Source organism: Labrus bergylta, chromosome 22 (assembly GCF_963930695.1).
Source record: "Labrus bergylta chromosome 22, fLabBer1.1, whole genome shotgun sequence".
Taxonomy (NCBI): domain Eukaryota; kingdom Metazoa; phylum Chordata; class Actinopteri; order Labriformes; family Labridae; genus Labrus; species Labrus bergylta.
Window position 1 is genome coordinate 16,690,325 of NC_089216.1, and position 26,082 is coordinate 16,716,406.

Here is a 26,082-nt window from a genome sequence, read left to right on the forward strand (position 1 = left end):
GCTGTTTACACTCATTTATTTTAATTAACCACTGAAAGTTTTCGTCTAAATGTAAAGATCACAGGTTGTTTTTTAAGATTTATTTGAGGGATGACTCTCTAAAAGTGGAAAATATAAAATCATCGACCCCGAGTCGACATCTTCTCAGACAAATCTCTGCACTTTTGGGGTTTTTTTGCTGCCATGTTGCACACAGAGCATTGCAGCCGCATCGACATGACAGATTCTAAACTTTACCAAGTCTAAAAATTATTTTGTGTTGTAGTCAAGACCAAGACCAAGGCATACCCGAGACCAAGACATACCCGAGACCAAGACATACCTGAGACCAGAGTGCTCTGAGACAGAGTCAAGACCAAGACCAAAAATATCACTGAAGAATCATCTTGTGTGCAGCAGGCGTGTCACTCACTTAGACCGTAACACCGGGAAGGTTGCGGTCATAAGAAGGGGATAAAAATTACTACAAATGGTTTAAAGTTATTTGTTCTTTTAGAAAGAGGTGTTTTCCTTCTAATCACAGTAATGTTGTGGAAAAATAGCAAATCAGTGGTGGTCTTGACCGGTTTTGATTTAAAATCTGGAGTCCGCCCAGCCTGAGACCGAGACAAGACCGAGTACATATGCTTTCGATTCCGAGACGAAACCTTCAAAAAGTGGTGTCGAGACCAAGACTGATTTCAAGTACCGGTACTACAACACAAGTTTTCATCATTCACAATTTCTAATGAAACCTCTGCATATTATTCAGGAGCCCAAAATTAATCTGCAGAGGTCTCATCCTCTTCAAAACAGCCAGACCTGGATTAGAAATGGTCTGAATAAAGCGGTTTCATTTTAAAAATATCTGAGGTTTTTCAGATTTGTTTCTCTTGAGGGCATGTGATGTTAAAAGGAGGCTGGGAGCTGAGCAGCTGCCGGCTCGTTTTAAGGTAAGGATTCCTTCTTTAATCTAATCACACTCAAGTTTACTGGGCCAAGAATTATCTCATCAGTTGCTTCTGCTACCAAACAGACAGATCCCGTTATAAAAAACCAGTAAAAAACACTAAATGAGGCGGTTTGATTTTAAAATCTGTTTCTCCTATTCTCTTCTGCATGGTTTTGGGGGCTGTGAGCTGAGCTGCTGCTAACTTTAGTACACTTGCAATGACTGGTACTTAATTTTAAAGGTCACATTCTTCTAAATCCACTTCCCCATGTTTCTCTAACACTAATATGTGTCTCTAGTCTGTGTTCAAACCCCCCAGTGATGAGATAAGTCCATCCTCTCCGTCTTCTGCCTGCGCCACTTTGGCAGAAGTGCCTGCCTGCTCCACCAAAATGTGTGCTCGAACAGGCCGTTTGGAGATTTTCCCTTCATGACATCACAAAGGGCAGTAACCCCTCCCCCAGGTGGGTGACACTCCCACAGCTAGGTGTTTGTTCTGCCCTCTGAGTCTGCCTTCTCACCGTAAACAATAGGACATTGAGCGAGAAAGCCAGAGTACACTCAAGCCCTTCCAGAGAGGGGGCGTGGTCAGACACAGCTCATTTACATATTTAAAGGTACAGACACAGAAACACCCTGTTCTGAGCAGGGCTGAAATAGAGAGGTTTATAGACATGATCAAATACAGGATCAGAGTGGATTTAGAACAAGAAACTTCACAGACATGTTTTGAGGAGCTCTGAGACTTATTTACACCGGTTGAAGAGGAGGAGAATATGTGACCTTTAAATAATGAGAGTCGGTGACTGGAAATTTGTGTTTGTTTGGCTGAAAACTAATCAACATGAAAAATCAGAGTCGTGTAAATTGAGATTTTAAAAAGTTGAAGCTTTTTATTTAATAAATTAATCTGGTTAGACCTCTTGATTCTCTAGCTGTGTCAGGAAGTTTTATGTCCAGAAATTACATATAATTACATTTTCAAACTTGATGTTTTGATTTTGCTCCTGCAGCGCTCACTCTGTCTTCAAATCCTGTTTATTTTAATTAATTGAATTTGTGTTTAATCAGATGACCGCAATTTAACAGACAAACAGTGTTGTAGATTAGTTCTGTTTGGTTTCCATGTCTGGAAGCTCTAATGTGATGAAAATATTTGTTGGGACTTGAGGGAGGGAACATTTCTGAAACCGTGGTGTTGTTTGTTGGCTGATAATGGGGTCGAAACATGAAATTTTTGCCAGCAGGATTATTTTACTGTTTTCATGTTGTTAAATAGAGCTGTACTTTGGTTAGCGCTGTTGCTTCACAGTGAGGAGGTTCCTGGTTTGAATCCCCGTCTGACAGGAGCCTCTCTCTGTGTGGAGCTTGCATGTTCTCTCTGTACATGTGTGGGTTCTCTCCGGGTACTCCGGCTTCCTACCTTAGTCCAAAGACATGCTTAATAATAATGAAAGGTCTGTCTTGTATTGACGTGAATATGTTAAACGCACAGTATGTACATTCCACCACCAGGGGGCTCTCAAGTAAACCTACAACAAAAGATGACGTATGATGCTGGCTGGGAATCATGGGAGTGATTCTCTCTGCTCTGCTCCTGTAACGTGCAGATGTCTCTGACCAACGCCCGAGCTGTCTCTTGGGCACAGCAAGCAGGGGTGATTGTAGGGTCTGTTGGGGCCCAAGGCAAGGGTCAATTGGGGGCCCCCTTCCAATGAATTTCCCTCTTTCTTTTTCCACCCCTGGATGGATAACTCATCCTCATTTTCCTTCATTAGCAAACTTTGGTTTTCACAGGAATAATGCTGCGACGCTCAGCAGGGAATTGAGAATGAGTTGCTGTCAGATGGGGCCCCCTTAGGCAGTTTTCCTACTGTTGTTGCTAAATTTGCACAATTTGAGGTAATGCTGTGGTTTCAAAGTTTGTCAGCTGTTGGGGGGGGCCCCTACTGGCCTGGGGCCCCCAAGCAGTTGCCTGCCTTGCCTGTTGACAAGCAGCACCTCTGACAGCAGGCATGATAAATATGTATGCTCCTCTGTGTGGTTTATAAGCATGTGTTGTTGTTGTCCTCTCTCTCTCTGTCTCTCTCTCTCTCTCTCGCTCTCGCTCTCGCTCTCGCTCTCTCTCTCTCTGAGAATCCGCTGCTGTTATGGAGATCTGGGCCAGTGGGTCCTGCGAACCACAAGGTTAAGCGGCAACGTGATTATCCCCATCATGTGATCTACAGACCGGCCATGAAAGAGAGCTTTTTATACGAGCTGTAAGAACTTCTCAGAGGTTTTTCATGCATTGAAAGGATACACGGGATCCTCTTCAGCTCGGTGAGTCCTCCTCCTCATTGCACCGACCACATACTTATGTGTACTACATGCGTGCTGAGTCTTTTCTTACATTTAGTGTTTCAAAAACCAGTCTGATGACTTCTTATACTGTGTTTGTGGAGCCTGAGGCGACTAACAACTTGTTAACTACAGTAAAAACTAAAAACAGAAACCTTACATTTTCTAAGAAGTATCCGGATCATCCGTCAGTCAGGGGGAAAGTCTTTAAACTTTTGATACAGTCGCACTTTCCCTGATGTTTCACCCCTTGTGTTGACTAAAATGGAGTCCTTTGCTGAGCGCTAATGTGCTAATTGATTAGCAGCTGCTCTCTTACTTCTGTGTCTCTTCCTCCGGGTCATGTGTGGTGAAAAAGACCGGCTCCAATCACTCGTTATATTTTTAAAGCTTTTGACTCAAAGAGCAGCCCTGTTATTAAAACAATCTTAACCTTTCTGTTCGTTTCTCTTTCATCCTGTTGTGCCGGCTGTAAGGAGCTTTTTCATTCTCTCTTCTGTTTGACTGAAAGATTTTGTGTTTCTTCACAGATTTTTGTGTTTATTTCTGTTTATACATGGTCACTGTGTCAGCTTGTTAACCCATCATCTTTCTTCTACCTCGTTGAGATTAAAATCTCTTTTAAGGAGCGTCCTGGCCGAGATAGGGTTTCACACATACAAATACTAAAGATACATCATTAGACATTAAAAGACACACACACATCAGCAAGAACATCTACAGCCACATGTGTCCGCCTCAAGTCGTTTAACATCCGCTTAAAGTCATCCAACGAGAGCAGCTTGTTAAGTCTCAACTCAGTTCTGAAGAAAAGGTCGTAGGATCAAAGATTTTAAGTCCTTGTACTCTTCTGACTGATGGAGGTCTGAGTGAAGTAGACCTAAAGTTGACGTGTAGGTAAGGAGACGTCAGTGTTTAAGTCTGTGTGTGGACAAAGGAGACCATCCAACACGTACAGAGAACAAACAGTGACGAGTTTGGCAATCCTGTTTGCTCATTTACTAATTTTGTCCCTCTTTCTAGTTCATTAATTTTATTTACTGATCCTTTTCCTTTTGTTTTGTTTGTCCTCTCCGCTGAGGTGGAGGTCAGAGCAGGCCGTGCATGATTGAGGATGGCTGTGGTTGTGGGGAGGACGCAGTCCGATGGTGGAGGCTGGGCGTCAGGGACGTCGGGTGGTAGTAGTGCCCGATCACCTCGCTGAAGATTGGGGGACCTCTGTCCGGCTTATGCTGCCAAGACAAAGCCTCCTGGGCTTCTGGCACTTCTTCTGATAAATACGTCATTACACTTATTTTCTTAAGCCACGTTCCCTTTAAGTCCTGATAAACATCTTAGTTTAAGATATACAAATCAAACATTAGGGCCTGAATTGTTTGTAATAGGTGTAGAAATCTACCGGGGTGGCAGCAGCAGCGAGGAGGTTCCTGGTTTGAATCCCCGTCTGTCAGGATCCTCTCTGTGTGGAGTCTGCATGTTCTCCCCGTTAATGTGTGGGTTCTCTCCGGGTACTCCGTCTTCCTCACACAGTCCAAAGACATGCTGGTTATGTTAACTGGTGACTCTAAGTTGCCCATAGGTGTGAATGTGAGTGTGGCTGGTTCTGGTGTTTGGCAAAGCTTAAAGGCAGGGTTGGTAATTTCGTCAGTGTCCAAAAAGTACTGTAGCTTTAAACCACAAATCTTCATTCTTTCAGTACTTTTAACTGTATTTTGCAATGCAGGTAGTGTGCAGGAGTTTGCTTTTCAATTTTGTTAATTCAAAACAAGATATTACCCACCAATGGGAGCCTAGGACTTCTATTTTTTGTTGTTGTCATATTGAAATTGTTTGATTTTTACTTTATAATTAAAATCAGAAGAGACTGAAGTTAGAGTTACTATGATTTATTTAACAGTTAAGGAAAAGATTAGACTCCGTCATGATGATTTCATGAACTCAGAGGGGCAGAGAGGCCGACAGGAGGATAGAATACCCCCCCTGATGGAGACTAGACACTGGTGGTGGTGTTGATACCCCCCCCTGATGGAGACTAGACACTGGTGGTGGTGTTGATACCCCCCCCTGATGGAGACTAGACACTGGTGGTGGTGTTGATACCCCCCTGATGGAGTCTAGACACTGGTGGTGGTGTTGATACCCCCCTGATGGAGTCTAGCCCCTTTTGGGTTGTTGATTACCCCCCCTGATGGAGACTAGACACTGGTGGTGGTGTTGATTACCCCCCTGATGGAGTCTAGACACTGGTGGTGGTGTTGATACCCCCCTGATGGAGTCTAGCCCCTTTTGGGTTGTTGATTACCCCCCCTGATGGAGACTAGACACTGGTGGTGGTGTTGATTACCCCCCTGATGGAATCTAGACACTGGTGGTGGTGTTGATACTCCCCTGATCGGAGTCTGGACCCTGGTGGTGGTGTTGATACCCCCCTGATGGAGTCTAGCCCCTTTTGGGTTGTTGATTACCCCCCCTGATGGAGACTAGACACTGGTGGTGGTGTTGATTACCCCCCTGATGGAGTCTAGACACTGGTGGTGGTGTTGATACCCCCCTGATGGAGTCTAGCCCCTTTTGGGTTGTTGATTACCCCCCCTGATGGAGACTAGACACTGGTGGTGGTGTTGATTACCCCCCTGATGGAATCTAGACACTGGTGGTGGTGTTGATACTCCCCTGATCGGAGTCTGGACCCTGGTGGTGGTGTTGATTACCCCCCTGATGGAGTCTGGACCCTGGTGGTGGTGTTGATTACCCCCCTGATCGGAGTCTGGACCCTGGTGGTGGTGATAGAAGAAAGCAGGATGTGATGAGGAGTGGGTTTCTGAGGTCTGCTGAGCTGGAATGGAGGTTACCGGGGCGGAGGAGGAGGGTCGCAGCGACCTCAATGAAATGACGAACTGACTGCTGAAGAGAGAGAAGTGGTCGAGAGGGAGGGGCTAAGTAGAATGAATGTGTGAGAGAATATAACCAGTGGTCCTGCTTGCTCCATGTCAGAGTTTAAAGATCTGGTAACCTGACGACCCCAAAGCAAAGGAGGTAGAACATGGAAACTAGAAACCCTGAGTAACGGGCCCGTGGCGACCTGAGGTTATACACGGTCATCAGATGACAGCCAATGGGTTTGAAGATTGTAGATAATGAAATAGAGCTGTAAAGCTGCACGGCATGTGATGCACTTAGTAAGCTATTTATGCGTCCATTAAGATAAAAGGGCAGGGGCGCTGATAGCCTAGAGGTTAGTGCATGATGCGCCCAACGTACGGAGGCTGTAGTCCTCGCCACAGCGGCCATGGGTTCGGGTCTGACCTCTGCCATTTGCTGCAGGTCATCCCCCGCTCTCTCCTCCAAATGTCTCTCTTCAGCTGACCCATCTAATAAAGCCCTGGCTGTTTATTTTTTATAGATTTGTAAATTTTTGCCTTTTTCTTTGTAGGAAATGTGAAATGCTCTAAAAACTGTAAGCCTTTAGAAGGTCCACTCAAAGGATGTTTTTTCTTCTGTCTTCCAGGTTTGATCATGACACATTCATCTGAATTCTCTCCTACTCTTCAACCGTAAAAGCTGGAGCTGAAGAGGTTACGCTGCCGACGTTTCTCTCATGGATCATCAATCCTCAGGCCAACACAGTCAAACCGGCCAAGCCCCAAGCTTTCAGTGGCTTTCTTTTGCGTACCAGGGCCTGAAAGAAATCCCCTATGAGACTATTCTACCACAGACTGAGAGCCTGGAGGTGCTGGACCTGAGTAACAATCTGCTGGAGGAGTATCCTTTTATGAACAACCCAACAACCGCAAGAGCAATGTGAAGCACATGTCTGATCAAGTGGTTATTTCTTTTTTCTGCTTTATTCCCCCCGTCTTCATCGAAACAGTCATCTCCGTTTTCACCTTGGTTGGTTTTTGATGGATGTTGGGCTGCACACTCTGACAGGCCGTGCAGACAGAAACAGTGTGAGAGATCGGAGGATAAGATCTAAGATTCTGTGTGGTGCAGAGAGTCAGCGTATGGAGGAGGAAGGGGGAGGTGGGGGCTCCAGGGGAGTGTGAAAGGAGGCTTCTATGATGCAGAGAGTCATGGGTGAGGGTGGGGGGGGGGCGGCGTCGCTGCTGTGACCTCTGTGTAAGAAGCCGTTTTGGAGTCTGTTTGTGTGTGTGTACAGCACCCAGTCGACAGTGGGGTGTGTAGTGTCCCGGATGATGGCCATGGCCTTCTGGGTGCAGCGTGTCGTGTAGATGTCCTCTAGTCTGGGGAGGGTGGAGCCGGTGATCCTCTCTGAAGATGGAATATGGTAAGCGGTTGCAAAAGGGGACGTTTGCCTGCCATGATGAGCTGAAACTCATCGACGGACATCCAGAGAACAGGATTTTGTGTTCTGACAAACAACATGTTTGTTCTGTCTTTAAACAGAGGCAATGTGGTTTAAAACCAATAATCATTTACTGTCAAAGCCCTGGGGTCTGTGAAAGGTCATCATACAAAGTGTCTGAAGACAGCCACACAACAAGATTCAAGCCAACTTAGTAGCAACACATGCACGACGCTCTGACCTCAAACAGCAATTCTCTTTATTTAAATAACTTGGCCTCGGGCAGGAGGCTCTCTGGATTCTGCTGTATTCATTGTCATTGTTCATTTAGTGGTCATAGTTGCGTCCCTGCTGATGCATGTCCTAAGATGAGGGGGCAGAGCTTCTGAAGGAGCACTGCAGTGTTTAGAGCGAATCCCAAAAGGCTTGTGTCTGAAATCAATCGTCCTAACTAGAGAGCGCCATGTAGCAAGAGGGAACTCGGACAATTCTTTCTCATTTTAACACTTCATGATCGATGAGCAAATGAAGAGACAACGGTTTGTGAAAATCTGGAGGGAGGTCATTTATGTTCACACAGAATGTTTATTTTTGTTTGATTAACAGAGCGAGCGTCTGCGACAAAATCAGATTGATTAACTTGTTTCATATCAGAGTGTTCTAACAGCCCGAGTCAGGGGACGTGTCAGGGGCTCTGTGTATCTGTTGTGTCCGTGTGTTCTCCTTCATTGAGTCCTTATTGGAACCCGGCTCTGCTGGGACGTCTGGAGAAGCTCACCACGCTGATCCTGGACTGCAACAACTACACGTCACACATCAAGTTCCCGTACATGCCGAGCGTCACCACAGTGTGCATCAACAAGAACAAGATCAACAACCTGCCCGTGTTCGTGGAGGAAATCAAACGGAAGTTCCCCAACATAAAGTAAGTCAGGGAACTGTTTTAACATCTCTGCACAGGAAGCATTTATTCCTCACCGCTTCTTTTCTGCTTTCAGAATCCTCAGTATGATGAACAACGAGGCAGCTCCGAGCTATTTCAATGGAGGAAGTTTGACCCAGTACAAAGACTACAGGTGAGCACCAAGGAGCACTTTGTGTTCTCTTAATCAAAGACGCTGCTAGTCAACAGGCAAGGCAGGCAACTGCTTGGGGCCCCAGGCTAGTAGGGGCCCCCGAATGGCGGACAAACCCGAAACCACAGCAGAGACTCAAAGTGTGCAAAGTTTAAAATGACAGTAAAGCTGATTTCAAACATGCACTCCTGAAAATATCTAGAGAATTTCAGGAGGACTGCTCCTGAAATCCTCCTGATCTCGTTGTTCACTCATGCACCTCACAGCGGGAGATTATCCCTGTCGATGAGAGGGGGGGCGGGGGTCTCCTGAGAGAAGACAAAAAAGAATGCCGTGGAAGGGGCAGACGAAGTAACAGAGCCCTCTACACGACTCTTTAATGAAAATATGTGTCTTTCTATCAATGCTACGTGTAGTTGAACAGAATCTCAATGTGATCTAAAGAGTGGAGAAGAACATACTGGAGAACAGGAAACATAATGCAGCAGGTTCATTAGAGCACGGAGATGGTAGAGGTGGCGTGCAGACAGTCTATGGTCGTGCAGCGATCACAGGGAATGAACGTCTCCACCCCCTCCCACTCGCTCCAGGTGAATTCTCCTGATTATATCCTGCTGTGTTCTCACATCAATTTACAGCGATATAAACAAACAAACACATGAAGAGAGCTCGTTACATTTCTCCTCGGGGATCAGGCAGTGTGCAGAGAGCTGCACTTGTGAGTCTTTCTGGCTCTGGCCCGGCTAATCGGTGAACTGATTCACAGAGTTTGCATATTTTGCGTTCCATAGTTCAGTTGTGTAGTTAAAAAAAAGCTAAGCTCCAGATTTACTTATGGAGAGCCGGCTGCAGAGGATCTTAAAGGCTGTGGAGGATTATAAAATGGCCAATTATTATTAATATAGAACCCAACCGTAACAGAACTTTAAAATCAATCCTGACAGACTCAAGGAGGGATTGTGAAGCAGCTTCAACCGAGGTGGTAGTTCCAACTTAAAGGAGCAGTATGTAACTAGTGTTTAAAATGGGTACTGCAGTCCAAATTCTAAACATTGTAGAGAGCGGTCTCCCCCCACCCCCTCCTCTCTAGAGTCATTGCTCACACAGGTCACCATGTGGTGGACTCTGAAGCTTCAGTGTTTATCCAGCTCTGCATCAGTCTGTAAACCTTTCTGTGTTCTAACCTCTCTCCATTTTTCAAAAGTATCTCCAATATTGATCCTAGTTTGAGCACGTTTCTGCTCGTGGAGCTTATTAGAAACATGCAGAGGCTTTTTAGGTCGGGTACAATCACTTCTATCTGAACCACTTCTCTTGCCCTCTTCCATCACTGCAACACCTGTTGACCTGATAACTGCTCTCATATCTGACAAACTGAGGGGCGTCCAAAACGGTCGTGTGGGGGTGCCTTAAAACTGTCTACCTCCTCTGGTCCAAACAAATCCAGATCATTCAGGACCAGAATCTAAAGTTAGAAGGAGGACATACTGACTGCTGCATTGTTGTCAGAGAAGCCAGCACTTCAACATGTTTCCTTAATGTCTGATCATATAGTAAGGTCACTTTATCATTTCACTCACTACACATTTTACTGACTGGACCTTTAATCGTAGTTTCTGAATGGATTAGAGGAGCATGAACAATGTGTGTTTCACCGTGTTGGGAAAGGAACAGCCGAACCTTTGCGATGTTTCTCAAGTGAAAGAAAGCTGCTTTCGTCTCCTTCCTTATATGAGATTAAAATGTAAGTCGTAGCCCGTTATAATACCCACACTCGTGACTTTTCATTTCGTCTGAGACAGACCTTTGTGTACTTAAAGAACACGTAAATGGTTTCCAGATGCATGACTCAGCAGTCTTTTCATAATGCCACAGCAGGTGCACCGACTTTGTAAAACCAGTTCTGTGCGCTAAATCTATTTGTAAAGCTGGTAATGTGAGAGCCGTTCAGCATTGCTGCTTATTGTCCTGTCAATGTTCCCTCTCTGTTTTTGTTCGGATTCTGCGCTCAGCAGATGCAAAAACAAACAAAACGTCACCCATTGTTCACACGAGGTCTGTTCTCCGCTGATGTCTCACTGAGGAAGAGGGGATAGGATTATGAGAAGCATCCACTGAGCGACTAACGACGCACAAACAGGCTGGCATACGGCCCAACTTGTTCATTAGACGTACAACTAAAAATGTAATCGTCCGGTGTACGCACAGCTTTAGGGTGCTGTCATAAAGCTGTGCTGCCTTTTTCAGGTTTTTAGTCATGAAACTGTCATCTTTTGACTGAATATGCGACTAGACTGCGTCATGATGACTTCATGAACTCAGAGGGGTAGAGAGGCCGACAGCGGGATAAGATTCTCTCCTATGGAGTCTAGACCCTGGTGGTGGTGGTGGTGGTGGTGGTGATACCCCCTTGATGGAGTCTAGACCCTGGTGGTGGTGGTGGTGGTGGTGATACCCTCCTGGATGGAGTCTAGACCCTGGTGGGTCTTGAGACCAAGACATATTTGGAGGACTACAACTGAAAATTAGCCAGCATGTAAATACAAAGCACCAAACCAGCGCCCCACCTGCATCAAGTTGAAGGTGTGTCTTGTTTCCTTTGCCCTTTCAGACAATATGTCATCAGCCAGATTCCAGGCCTCGAGATCCTGGACGACACAGAGGTCCTGGAGAAGGAGCGAGCCCAGGCCAGAAAAACCTACAGGCTTCAGCAGAGCAGACAGAGGCGGAGACGGAGGAAGGAGGACTCATCAAAGAAACAAACGCACACGCAGAAAAAGTCAAGTACTATCATAGATGAATAGTTTATAGTGAAGTTTTTGAACCACCACCCCCCCCCCCCCCCAAGTCCCTCCTTTATCTGCTTTTTCATGTTTACACTGAGTTAAATATTCAAATGTTTTATAAAGCTGTTAAATAAAAAAAGGAATTATTCTACCTGCCGAGTGCATCATTTTCAACACCCTGATGTAGTTCCCTGGTTTGACCACTAGAGGGAGGCAAAGTTAAACAGACACGGGGCACTGTGGCTGTTTTTCACAGTTTACTGGGTTCCATATTCTGGACTTACAGCTTGATCTATCAGCACCACGTCAGGAGAAACTTTGAACTTTAGAAAAGTGTTCAGTAATTATTTACTTTTTGCAACAAATATATACGATAGATAACCTGATGGGCAGAAAGTTACTGGGTTATTTAGGTTCTCTTATGCAATGAAATGCTGTTTTTCTTGATGTTACATCGGGGTGAATTACATTTTTTTGAGTTTTTAAACATTGGGCAAAATTAAAACATCTAACGATGTCGCGTTTGGCTCTAAAATACTTTTGGGATTATTTTTCAATTTATTTAATTGATTTACAGATGTGTTGTTTCTGAATCAGAAATGTTTTATTATTCCCCACTGGGGGGATTTCAGTCTTTACAGTCGCTCTTACACACAATATAGCGGTAGAAAAATAGTCCATTGAAGTTTACAATAAAATCTTAAAGGTTTCTGATCATTTCTAAAGAAAGTTTACAAAAATGTTCAGGAAGTTTTATTAAAATTCCCAAAAGTTTCCAAAAATGTTGATTTTGTGCTGCAGAAAGATCCAGAAATTACTAAAAGGTTGACCTTCAGTTAAGAGATTTTCACTATTTTGAAGGTCAGAATAAACCTTAAACGAATGCTGAAATCACAAAATCTGCACAACATGCCAACCTTAAAGCTGGTAAGCAAAATCTTTCCCCTCTGCCCTCTTTGGACATGGCCCCACTGCAGCTTCCTGTGACAGGGAGCGCTGGTCTTTGTGAATTAGACAGTTTTACAACAAGTCTCATTTGCATAGGAAAGGGGAAATTCTGCACTTTTTAAAATACCCTAATTTTCATGGATGCAAATGAGACGGGCGCACCCAGGACGCTGTCTGCTTAGAAGGGCAGTTTGCACACATTTCACTCTTTGCACGAGCTTTGTGGACGCCATCTTTGTCTCTCATTTGTACAGATTTAGCGCCCACTAAAGCAGCACAATCATTTCGTGGATCTGGTCCCTTTAGATTTTTTTTTTTTACAACAGTTGATGTGATGTTTGGTTTTTTACATTTTCCAGGATCCTTTAATTGAACATGTGCATGTGACTGATTGACGTCATCTTCCTGGTTTATGAAACTTTACTTAAAAAAATAAAATAACTGGGGAGGAATATTTGTTGTTCCTACAGCGTGTTTGCCGACGTCTTTCCTCGTGCTTTGTTTGAAACCCTTTTTTTCTATCCTCTGTTTCATATCAGTCCTCCTCATGTTACTCTTTTGATCTAATCTCAGTTCCTGTCTCTGCTGCTCAACTCCCTGCTTTGGTGCTTCTGGTATCTGTGGAGCAGAGGGGGGAAATGTATCGGTTGTAATGCTGTCACAGACTGTTATCTAACAACGGTTTGGCTTTAACTAATCTCTGTAAACAGATATCTGCATCAAGCACAGCTAGAAATCCTTCCACAGACATAAACACTTAAACAGAAGTTTAAAAAGACGTCCTATAATGTCTCCTTTAATGCCAAGTACGTTTACACATACGGTACTCACTCATGGAGGGAACTTTACTCTTTGAAGGTCTCGGTCTTATATCGGAATCAAAAGCATTTTTACTCAGTCTTGTCTCGAGCGATGTACGTTGCTTTGGATAAAAGTGAATTGTAGAATTGTAGTAGAATTGTCTCAGTCTCAGACTGGGTGGACTCCGTTTTTTTATTCAAGACTGGTCAAGACCACCACTTATCGGCTATATTCTTACACCATCACTGTGATTAGAAGGAAAACACCTCTTTCTAGAAGAACAAATAACTTCTCGTTTGATTTTTATCCCCCGGTTACGGCCGCAACCTTCCCGGTGTTAAGGTCTAAATGAGTGACACGTCCTCTTCACACAAGATGAGTCTTGGTTTTGTCTCTGTCTTGCCCTGGCCTCAGGCTGTAGGAGCATGGCATCTAGGTCACTAGTGAGTGTTGTGTTTGTGTGTCCACTTTTCAAGCTCATAATATTTACTGAATGCGTGTTGTTTGTGTGTGTAGGTGAAGTGTATTGTCCGCTGCTGAATGTTCGGAAGGAAGTCAGAGTTTCATTTCCTTCAACAGATCAGACAGCCTTTGTCTTTTCTGATCGCCCTCGAGTGTTTGAGCGTGTGTGGTGGTCGTTTGTGTTTGTGTGTGTTTTTAGCTCGAGGTTTCGAGCCGGCTTTCCTGTGGAATGAGTCGTGAGATCAGCACTGTTCACAAACTCCAGGTAATAATTACAATAAACACACAAGCAGTTGTTTAGTTCAAAGACTCAAATGTTCTCTTTTAGGCCCGGCAGTGAAACTATGGTAGAATTATATTGTACTTTAATTTAAAGGTGACATATTCTCCTCCTCTTCAACCAGTTTCAATAAGTCTCAGAGCTCCTCAAAACATGTCTGTGAAGTTTCTTGTTCTAAATCCAGTCTGATCCTGTATTTGATCATGTCTATAAACCCCTCTATTTCAGCCCTGCTCAGAACAGGCTGTTTCTGTGTCTGTACCTTTAAATGTTAATGAGCTGTATCTGACCACGCCCCCTCTCTGGAAGGGCTCGGGCGGCTCGGTCTTTCTCCCTCCATGTCCTATTGTTTACGGTGAGAAGGCAGACTCAGAGGGCACAACAAACACCTAGCTGTGGGAGTGTCACCCACCTGGGGGAGGGGCTCCTGCCCTTTGTGATGTCATGAAGGGAAAATCTCCAAACAGCCTGTTTGAGCACACATTTTCTGGAGCAGGCAAAAGACGGAGAGGATGGACTTTTCTCATCATTGGGGGGTTGGTAGACAGACTGGAGACACCTATTAGTGTTAGAGAAACATGGTGAAGAGGATTTTAAATAATATGTGACCTTTAATCTTGTGCCAAATGTCTTGCATAAGTTGCCGGTTTATAATAGGTATGAAAAGTTTGAGAAATAAATATAAGTAATTCCTCCAGTTAAAAGTCTGTGCTCTTGGAAAAAAAAAATCCCATGCTCTGAACCTTCATCAAGTGTGTTACAAAGGTTCTCATCCTTAAAGGGTTTGGTCTTGCCGGTCTTGGAGAACTCTAGTCCTTGGTATGTCTTGGTCTCGGTGAGTGTTTTCATGACTACAACACTAATCAAATGTTTAAGGAGCAGCAGGAGTCTGAGTTTGGTCCGAGCTTCACTTCTTTCTCTGATATGATTGTTTCATCCTTCGCCTTGTTGAACCCAAGCATCGTAAATTAACTCTTTTATAGTTCAAAGGTTTTACGTCAGCAGCAATTTGTGGCCACGTGTCCCAAATAGTCCTGAGGCCCCACCCTGCTCCTAACTAAACTGTTGGTTTATGAGGTCAACTCTTATTTATTTAAACATGCCAACAAGAGGCTGTAGAGGCAGCTGGAGATGAGATCATGTAGTTGATGACACGGGTCTAAATGTGGAGCAAACTTAGCGACATGTTGCCACTTCAATCCACACACTTCATTTCAAAAGTTGATTGCAATTAATCAGATTTTTAAGCGCATGTTTGAAATCCGTGCTTTTATTTTGAAATAAAGGGCCCTTAGAGTGAAGGTTAGGTTAGGACATGAAGTTAAGCACAGAAACAGGAAGTGGTTAGGGATCCCAAACTGAGGTCAAACAGCTCAAAGGAACGGTATCAAAGGTCAATGTGTGATGTCATAAGGTCAATGTGTGATGTCATAAGGTGGATATTACTTTGGACTCGTCAGCTGAGCTGTCTGAGAGTTTGTTAAAGAGAAATGAGACATTCAAAGATGCAGCAGTGTCCTTTAACATCACTGAGACTACAGGGAGACACTGAGGACGACTATCTACAGTGAGCCTGAAGGGACAAAATAGCATGATATTAATCGATATTAATTAATGACAGCTCTACTTTTTACACCTCGGAGACTACATGGCTTGACTGATTTGTTAAAAATGGAAGCATGTTTTTTTAACTAGAGAAGAAAATATAACAAAATTGCTTCAGAAATGACTCAAAACAGATTTGGTTTGTCGACTTGTAGCAGCAGAACGCCGTGCAGTCTCTGGTTGAGTTGAGTCATTTTCTGTATTTCCACTTCTGGCTCTGCTATGTGTGCGATAAAACACGGTGAGTCATCAGCTGAATCAGTTCCTTTTACCTTGTTGGGGCTGAGCTGCGTGATTCTGCAGCTCTCCCTCCATGAAAGCTCTCATTTCCAAACAGCTGATTGATAACTAATAATCATTCTTGTTACCTCCTTTTTCTCTCTGCAGGTTTTGTCTTTAACGCCTTGTACAGGCCTTTAGCAAAAGTCCAGCGTTTAGAGGGAATCTGAATAAAAACATGATGATACTGTGGGTTTATCATTTCTCTAGCTGGAGGGAGTCGATTTAAAGAGCCATATTTATCCACTGCAAACACCAGCTGTGAAGTGAAGGACTCGCTGCATATTTGTTTCTGCTCTAACAAGTCTTTGACTTGTTTACACAAGGCCCTGGCACTTCAAATAAAGACTGTTAGGTAAGTGGGACAAGTTGCCAGAGACAGAAGCTGCAATGAAAGTATACACGATCCAGGAGTTTGAAAGGTAATTTGGGTATACTGCTGCATCTCAATCACACATCCAAATGCCGTGTGATTGGTAATTTTCAATATTTCTACACCCTGGGCCTTTTTTCTATACATATATCGGGGTACAAAGAGGTACTAAAAGTTCTTGTTTTGTCACTTCAGGTTCAGTTTGTTGTTCTGTAAGTGTCTGACATCATAACAGAAAGGATCCCTACTGAGTTATGGACCTTTTTGTTAAAAGAGAGAGGATGGTTTTGTAAAAGGAACCAAGCTGTTGTGTCACTCTCTTCAAAGCAACCAAACTCCATTAACCAACATGGTCATTTGAGGGTTGCTCGCCTACAGCTGCCTCCATTAGTGTGTTTGTCCTCTTGTGTGAGTTTAAATGGTTTGTTCGGATCCAACACAATATTTGTGAAACAAACAACACCACCGTAATGAGGCCACTGTCAACAAATAGCTTCTGGTCCTCGAGGTAGAAATGTTCTTTTTATCGATGGAGTCTGGTTGATTTCCAGCTTTGCAACAACCTTGAAAATAAAGGGAGTTGCTGGTCTACCCCTGCTTTGATATTTCAGTTTGTTTCATTGAGTTACTTTGGTGTCTAAACTGATTATACAAAACACCCAAACACAAACAAAACAGCTAACTGGTCATGATGGGGGAAGACCAGCAACTCCTGCTCTTTTAGGTTAAATCAATGTTTTCTTCAATGAAGTCTGGTGGGTTTGCTGGCTGTTTCCGATTTTGAGAAAATCCTCTTACCCTTTAAATATAATCCATCTCTGTACAATCCTTTCTGTAATGTTGTCAGACACAGAACAACAATCTGAGCCTGTCAGTGACAAATAAAATAACTTTTATTGGGAGGAAGTGCCCCAAAGGATGGCGTTGCAGCTGTTACAGCCCGTTTTTAGTTTAGTCATTTAGACCTCAAAACATTTGGAAATAGTTCCCATGAGTAAAGATTCTGGACTTATTGTTTAAGGGGGAGGAAAGTAATCACATAGTCTTCTACCACATTAAAAAAATGAGTTTTTAACCATAGAAATTAGTTGGACAGGCGTGTAATCAAGACCTAAACATTGTCCTGTCCTGTATAATGATTCCGCCTCAATATGAGTCCCTGTGAGGGTCTGTAACTCTGCTCCGCCATGTGTGTTCATAATGTGTACGTAGATACAGGCCTGACTCCACAGCCATAAAACCGTCTGTGCTTGTCAATCACTAATTAAAAAGGCATGTTGCGGCTCTCTCCCAGTCTGCTTCGCGCTCAAGTGTTGCCTGTTTCTTATTCCTCTGAGGAATTTGGAAAGTGGCCACTAACCCTCACAACCACCTCCTCCACCCCATCCTGCAAAAAAACTGCTACTTCAAAGACTTCCTGACATCTGGCCACAGCAGTCATAGCTGGAGGCTGAATGGGAAGATGGATGGGTAGGGTTGACTGATGAACCTGATAGAGGGAGCCACATTCTGTTTGTTTAAAGCAGCAAACTGAGCCTTTAAAGAAATGATCTTGACAACTGATTATATTGTTGTTAACCTTTATATATACCCATAACAGGATGTGATACATGTGACTAGACTTAAAATGAAAGACAACAAAACCTCCAGACTAACAACCCATTTAAAGCTTTCTAAAGAAGTTTCAAGTGCTTATGTTTTATGTCTGATGATTGATAATTTTATCATGTCATTCAGTGCTTATCTGACTGATTAATACTTTAAACTATCTTCTTATACAATATAGGGGACGAACAGAAACGCCAAAATATAACTCCTTAAGCTATAATTAAATAAAAAACACAAACTGGAGACTACACTAAAACTAGGATTTTTAATATGTAAACTTTTATAAACACATGGTACAGTCATAGGGCCTTTAAATACAAAGTGCGGATATGAAGCAGGCCGAATAAATAACAATGTAAATGTACTTTGTAAAGGTTGCGGTTTTAAAGGAGACACAGAGAAACACACAGCCAGGCTTCCAGTGAGATTACTCAACGGGGACGGAGTGTGCATTTCAAGCAGATAAAGGGAGCACTTTTAGTACGGCACGGCACGGCATGCTTTAACTCCTGTAGTTTTTCTACTTCTATTAAAATGTCTAATGACTATTTCCATTTTGTTGTTAACTTATACTGTAAAAAGGAAAGACATACGCACAGCCTTATAATGTGTTTTTATAAGCCTCAGGACATTCAGAGAGATCCAAGAGTAAAAGTAGTTCAGCACGAGACCGGAAACTACGTTTATTTGCTTCAAAATAAGGGATTGTGCTTCTTTCCTTCTTAATGTGTTATGGAAAACGTTTTAAATGTGTTCAAAAATGACAGTGTAATAATGTTTGAGAAATGACAAACAAACTCCACTTCAATTACAATAAATACAAATGCAAATAAACCAATTGAAATGTATATTTTTTATCAAATCATATTCAATGCAAATGACAAAGATGATGAGCCTCAAGTGAGCAGGAAAGTGTTTTGTCAAGGCAATGTCTGATTTTGCCTGAAGTATCAGGAAAATGGTCATGTAAGTCCATGAGCGTCATGCTGTGGTCCAGCTGCAATGCTAAAAAAAATTAATAAGATTAAAAAAATGTCTGGTAAACTTCTTATTCATTATGTAAATATTTCACTGTCATGTTCATTGTTCAGAAACTTAATTCACTTTAGCATTTCTGTTTGTTGTTCGACTTTTAATTAAATGAATCAAATACAGAATCTTAACATATTTAATCCGAAAATAAATAAATTAATAAAATAGCTAAGAAATATATAATCATGTTGATAAAGCAAATACCTCACTTTATCTCACTTTAGCTCATGATGAGCTGAAATCTAACATTCTGACCTTTAGAAAGGACGGCGCTGTTTTATTTTGAAACTCCCAACCGGAATTCCGGTGTTTTCGCGTGTGCAACTTGACAACTGAGCCGCTACCTGTCAAACAGTCTCCGGTTCTCCTCGGTGTTGAACTGAAATGCCGGCTGGCTGTTATTTATTTATCTTTTACCCTTTTACCCGGGATATTTTTAAAAGAATTCCCGGTTTTTAAACGTCACGTTGTGTTTACAGGACTACACACCGGTACCGGCACCTTCTCTCTCTCTTTCTTTTTCTCTCTCGGTGGGTTTTTTTTTTTCTTCTCAGCGGAGCCTCTCGGTGCTCAGAATGGGGGCTGGATGATTTGACAGTCCGACGTAGATTCAGGCTGATGGACCTGATATAGTGTTGAACAACGGCATGACCTACATACCGCAGAGCTTACCGGACATCTCTGCAGTATGGAAACAACCACCGACGTCCTGTTCAACCTTGTAACACAGCACTAAGTGACCTTCCGTTTTTTATTTGCTGCTACGGACGGAACTATGCAGAAGAAAACACGTGAATGTGCTCTGGGCTGATAAGAGAAGAAGACAGACCTATGTGCAAAATAAGGGAGCGTGATAACCAGGATTGCGTGCTTGAGGTTTTTTTTCCTGACCTTTGACCTTTAATGCAAAATTAATCAAGCAGGTGGCTCTAGGATTCCGGATACCCGTGGATCTACCAGATAATACACTCGTGTTGCTGTATGGATCAGCTGTAAAGGGCCTAGAGCAGGGGTCAAAGGTCCACTGAAGCAACCAATGGATGCCTTATCGACTCATAAATAACATATAAAACAATTGAATGGTGGGGATCTATAAAGTGTTTAAATAAAACAGGTAGAAAAGCAATACAAATATATTTCAAGGACAGATTAGATTCCTAAATAGACTTTTCATTATGCTTCTAAATGATTGTCAGCCTTTACCTCTCCTGAGGGACACGGACGTGCCGCCTCGGGTCAAAGAAAACTTCATTCTGACCGGCTACCGTTTCCCAAACTACAGCCTGAAGGATTGCTTGTTATCAGCATTCAGGCCGACCAATGAAACTGGGAACTTCTGGACGCACTTCCTCCCAGTTTTTGTTTTTTTCTACTATTTCGTGGAGGCGTTTGGTTGGGAAGGCGCACCGCATGGCGACGCCCCCTTCTTCTATCCGTTCTGGACCTACTTTATCGGGGTGTTCTGTCTGCTCATGGCGAGCAGCATGGCCCATCTGCTTAACTCGATGTCTCTGGTGGTTAGAGAAGTCTGCTTCTTTGTGGATTACGGCACCATCAGCGCCTACACAGTCGGCTCATCTTTGGCCTACTACTATTACATCCACCCTCAGGCAGGGATAGTGGAGACGGGAAACCACAATGGATCTCACATGGCCCTGGAACATGAACCCAGGGAGGCTGTCACATCATCCTATGCAATCCCAGAGTTCAGTGTGTTCTTTGAGACCTTCTACATCCCGAGTGCGTGTATGGTAGCAATCATCTGCATCTTGTCCTGCTGCAACACTCGTCAGAGGTGGAGGAAGCATCGATACGTCATCCGAACCCTCGTCTTCCTGCTACCATTCCTCGTCTCTTCAACACCGGTGTTCTACCGGCTTCTCACCAGATCACCTTACTCCTCCACCTCCTCCTCCTTCACCGCTTCTGACTCCACCTCCACCTTCTTCTATCGTCACTGTTTCTGGCTGGTGGTGTCAGCCGTCTTCAACATCAGCAAGATTCCTGAGCGACTTGCCCCGGGTCGCTTTGACATCTGGGGTCACAGTCACCAGTGGTTCCACTGCTGCACCTTTCTGTCCATCCTCGACGAGCTCCACATGATCAAGGCTGAGGTGAGGGCGATCCTGCTCAGCCCGACTCTGCTGCTCCCACCGGCAACCCTCTCACGCCTGCCTGGACCTACTGTTGCTTCGACCTACGGGGTGATGCTCCTCCTGCAGACCACCATCATCTCCATCATCGTGTGGTTCTCCTGGAAGGCCAACTGCATCTACGGACCCGAGAGAGACCAGCTGGCAGAGGAATATCCCAAGAAGCACCTGAAATGTCACTGATCACAGATTTGTGTTTTGAATCACCTTTACTGCGAATGACGTTTGCACGTTTATTCAGAGCCATGCCACTAGAAGAAGTGCACAAGAATCACGATAACCCCCTCCTGATTCCATGTCTGTTGCATGTTTTAAACCCTTTGAGAGCATTGTGCAAGCTTTCATTGGGTAAATTTGGGACAAAGGGAGATGAGAGGATTATATTTTGAGCAGACCAATGGATGGCTGTCTGGCTGCGTGGATATCCTGAAATCTGCCAGGGCGTCTGATGATAAAACTACCTCTAGGTGTTGTTCACTCGATGACAGAGGAGAGGTGTTGGTACCCAGGGGAACACAAGTTCCATTTACCATTTGGGTAAAGTGGCTACATGTTAGCTTAAAGTGTTGTCAGTTAGTTCCTCCTGTTACTTCCCCTTTCTCTGACTTCAAACTCTGTTTTTGCTGTGGTTGTGATTGAAAACTACGGAAGAGGATTAGGGCCAAATTTGGAAAAAAAGTTGAGCTCAGAACTCAATGTTTTAAATCAGAAATAAAATAAAAAAAGGAAGGAAGTCTACATTTTATGTTTTTAAAAGAATTAATAAATAAATAGTCATGAAGAAAATAAATTCAAGCAAAATAAATCTGAATTCTAGGATTGAAGAAGAGATTATATTAAGGTAACTCCACTTTTGGATTAGTTTACTTGTGTATAAGAAAATTGTTTTGTGTATAAACAAATGTTTCATCAAAGTCAGATTTTATACTTGATACCCGAATACATTTTCCCTGGATGGCCTCAATTGTCCTCCGTAGAATCCATTGTGTGACTTTCCTTAAGCCTAACTTCTCTTGCTCTGAAATGAACGATCACGCAGTTTAATTTCCTCTCTCTGTCCACGTAACAGGAAGTGTGGTGGCCTTGACGAAGCTTCAGAAATAGCTGAGAGCACGTATCAGTGAAGCACTTTCAGGGGGGCCGGTGTAAAGCCCTGTTATTAAGAAGCCATGCTTGATTTTTAACCTCCGGGTACTTCTCTGAGGCATGTGATGATGTCCTACTGACGGGTTCAGTCAGGATATTTAAATGTGAAATGTGTGTCATTGTGCTGTCATCTGCTGTATGTTTGGTTTCCATAACACTGATGGAAAGTTCCTCACAGATTATGTTCACAATGCGTAAAGTGCTGTAATTCAGATTAAATGTGATGCAACATTTTCTAATCACTATGGAAAGCTTACCGAATTTTCCTGCAGCTCACACAGGTAGTCTACACACTGCGTGCACAGATTGTAAAATCTAGCATTCCAAAAATGATAAGACTATAAGACTTCAAGGCCAGTTTAGAGACCTGCATTGTGAGCATACTTTAATATGGATGATGTAACCAGAGGCCGCTTTCTTTGTCATTTCATGTTCAGTTATCTCTTAGAGAAAAAGCCATAGTTTGGGGTAGTGGTAGTGAAGTTCGTGGCAATATTTTTTGTCGTACTACATTATCAGGACCTTCCTGGACAGATTTGCACTTACAGATAGATCAGGTTAACGTGGGCTTTTGTACCTTTGAGTATTACCATCACCTGGGAGTTACAGATCCAGGAAGAAATGGAACGTTTTGCATTTTGTGAAAAACCTTGACTTTTAACACTTTATTGTGGGCGTCCCAATTTCAGCATGAAGTGATTTTCTGACCATCTGGGAGAACATTTCAGTCCTAAGCATTGCCCTAAAAAAAAAAAAAAAGAAAATACTGAAAACTGTTTCCCAGTTGCATCAGTTTTTCAACCGAGACCAAAATGAGTTGTATGAGAGGCTATCAGGGCCATGTTTAATAAATAAAAAAAATATGAGTGAGATGAATAAAACATAAAGAGCCCCTTAATATTATCCTTAAATATTTGAAACAAAATAATCAGTAGTTTTAATAACTTTCCATACAAAAAATCAAACTTTATGTCGTCTAAAACGAGGTGACGGTCATACGTTATTTTTTGTAGATTTTTTTTCAACCAGATAAACAGAAAATGGATTTTATGAAAAATATTTAAATGCATGACTTATGATTCAAGGATTCTCTGGGTTGTCTGGATCATGGGGATGAACTGAAATCGAGAGGCACTAACCTGGACTAACATTCACCATCTCGTAATTCAGCGTTTATCTCCATACAGCAATGTTGTCAATATATTATTCCCGCGCTGTAGGGATGGTATTTTACCAGCAATAATGTGTAAAAAAAGACCTGTATTTTGTGTTTGTTTTTTGATGTAAGGCCCTGTGTCCACCTAGCATTTCTTCCAGGTAGAAAAGCTCTGGCTGTGTGCTCGGGAGCACTTACATCCGTCCTGTCTCATCCGTCCTGACAACAGTCTGTTAACAACGGCCGCTGTATGAGCGGCAAGGCTCTGTTATGTTTTACTGCATGTTTTATATTTTACAAAGTGTTTACCCGATCAGATACAGAGCAAAGGGGTGTGGGTACAATATGGACAGTATCTTACATTTGCAAAAGAGCACCGGTGACATCAACAGCGCCTTTCTGAGAAGTTGAAAGGTTTTCAACTTGAGCGCCGGGAGCGGTCGCACAAAAAAGGTGGAGCGTTTGGAAAAAAGACACTGGACACTTAGCTTCTGGTCCGAGCGGTCGCCTGCTGCTGCTGCTAACGCTCTCTGCTCATTGAAAACATCTGAAAAACTATGCTTGCTGGTGCTCAGAAAAAAACGCCATGTGGACACAGGGCCTAATTCTGCTCCCTGAATTCAAACCCTTTGGTCTCAGTTTTGTAGGATGAACTTTCACATGAAGGGTTAAGCTTGTGTTTGGTTGTCTTAATCCAGTTTGTTAGGAAATTCACTTTAAATGGCTTTTTCAAATTGTACGTTTTCATGTTTGTCGTGTTCTTTGTATATGTAAATTAGAGCGCTGTACGGAGAGTAGCTAGTTAAGTCAGCCATCAGTATCTGATAAAATATAGCAAAATATATTGTGGACATTTTCAGTACTTGAGCCTTTTTTCTAACACACCCATTGAAAGAAATATTAATATTATCAGTTGCAGACTTGTTAAATTCATAGAGTTCATAGATTTGTGTAATTTTATTAGCTTGCTAGCTTGAGTCACTGTTAGCTGCAGCTTCTGTTTTATTTAAGATGCTATAAAAAGAAAAAGAGTAATTTAAAAATATTGAAATCTGTTCGATTAATTTGCACACTGAAAATGGACCATATGATGATTTCTTCGTGTGATTTGAATGTTTTTCTGTCACGTTCCTGATTTTTCATCGTGTCGAGAAGTCAGAGATGGAGTTGCATCTGTTTTTAAATGTTGCTGACTGATGTTGGTCCCTGTGTAATTTCAGAAATGTTGTGATAACCACTGTGTTAATCATATCTGCACATGTTTCGACTTGCACAGAAGAGACTCATATGACGCTGTGATGAGGAACACATTGAGACGTTGGTTGATCATGATGTTATGGTGCACTTTAAAGCTCTCTGAAATGTTCTTTTAAGGATTGATCAAACAGTACTGTATTAATCAGCACATTTCATGTTCAGATAAGACGATGCATTCGATGCTAAAGGGATGTCTCTACCTCGACAGAGCGTTTAATCTGATCTAAACTGGATTTATGTAAATGGTGAAACAGTGTTTTAGACTAAAGAAGCACTCAGGGCTGACTGAAGAACGACACAGATATTATTTACATACATTTAAAGTATGAATAAGAAGAGAAGGAGGATGATTATAGTCTGTCTGTTAATGCTGAAAAAGATGAAACCCTCCGTTGTTTTAATTGATGTATAAATTAGCACTAATATCAATGATTTAAAGTTTTATTGAATAAATTATGCAGAGAAATATTATTTTGGCTTCTGATTTATTTCCCTTCATGCACTTTATTCTGTATGAATGTATGATACTTTTTAACGAATGTATGTGTATACATATACACATACATTCAAAAATGCTTACATACATACATACATACACATACATATAAACATGCATACATACATACATATAAACATGCATACATATAAACATGCATACATACATACACATACATATAAACATACATACATATAAACATGCATACATATAAACATGCATACATACATACATACATACACATGAATATAAACATGCATACATACATACATATAAACATGCATACATATAAACATGCATACATACATACACATACATATAAACATACATATAAACATGCATACATATAAACATGCATACATACATACATATAAACATGCATACATACATACATACATATAAACATACATACATATAAACATGCATACATATAAACATGCATACATACATACATACATATAAACATACATACATATAAACATGCATACATATAAACATGCATACATACATACATACATATAAACATACATACATATAAACATGCATACATATAAACATGCATACATATAAACATGCATACATACATACATACATATAAACATACATACATATAAACATGCATACATATAAACATGCATACATACATACATATAAACATACATACATATAAACATGCATACATATAAACATGCATACATATAAACATGCATACATACATACATACATATAAACATACATACATATAAACATGCATACATATAAACATGCATACATACATACATACATATAAACATACATACATATAAACATGCATACATACATACATACATATAAACATACATACATATAAACATACATACATATAAACATGCATACATACATACATACATATAAACATACATACATATAAACATGCATACATATAAACATGCATACATACATACATATAAACATACATACATATAAACATGCATACATATAAACATACATACATACATACATACATACACATACATATAAACATACATACATACATACATACGATGG

General features: G+C 42.0%; 2 protein-coding genes across 2 annotated transcripts; both read left to right on the forward strand.

Annotated features, from left to right (window-relative positions):
* Positions 1 to 650: 650 nt before the first annotated feature.
* On the forward strand, positions 651 to 12,705 carry LOC109991324 (leucine-rich melanocyte differentiation-associated protein). Its single transcript, XM_065950552.1, has 5 exons — positions 651 to 3,253; positions 6,780 to 7,033; positions 8,320 to 8,502; positions 8,576 to 8,653; positions 11,265 to 12,705. The coding sequence occupies exons 2-5, from the start codon at positions 6,870 to 6,872 to the stop codon at positions 11,455 to 11,457; spliced, it is 618 nt and encodes a 205-aa protein (XP_065806624.1). The 5' UTR covers positions 651 to 3,253; positions 6,780 to 6,869; the 3' UTR covers positions 11,458 to 12,705.
* A 6,081-nt stretch (positions 12,706 to 18,786) lies between these two features.
* Positions 18,787 to 25,010, forward strand: paqr9 (progestin and adipoQ receptor family member 9). Its single transcript, XM_020643596.3, has one exon. The coding sequence runs from the start codon at positions 20,003 to 20,005 to the stop codon at positions 21,161 to 21,163; it is 1,161 nt and encodes a 386-aa protein (XP_020499252.2). The 5' UTR covers positions 18,787 to 20,002; the 3' UTR covers positions 21,164 to 25,010.
* The last annotated feature ends 1,072 nt before the right edge of the window (positions 25,011 to 26,082 follow it).

Coding starts and splice junctions, on each gene's coding strand:
- LOC109991324 (XM_065950552.1), top strand. CDS start 6,870: ATGGATCATCAATCCTCAGGCCAACACAGTCAAACCGGCCAAGCCCCA. Junction 8,503..8,575: donor CGGAAGTTCCCCAACATAAA/GTAAGTCAGGGA, acceptor TTCTGCTTTCAG/AATCCTCAGTATGATGAACA. Junction 8,654..11,264: donor ACCCAGTACAAAGACTACAG/GTGAGCACCAAG, acceptor TTGCCCTTTCAG/ACAATATGTCATCAGCCAGA.
- paqr9 (XM_020643596.3), top strand. CDS start 20,003: ATGCTTCTAAATGATTGTCAGCCTTTACCTCTCCTGAGGGACACGGAC.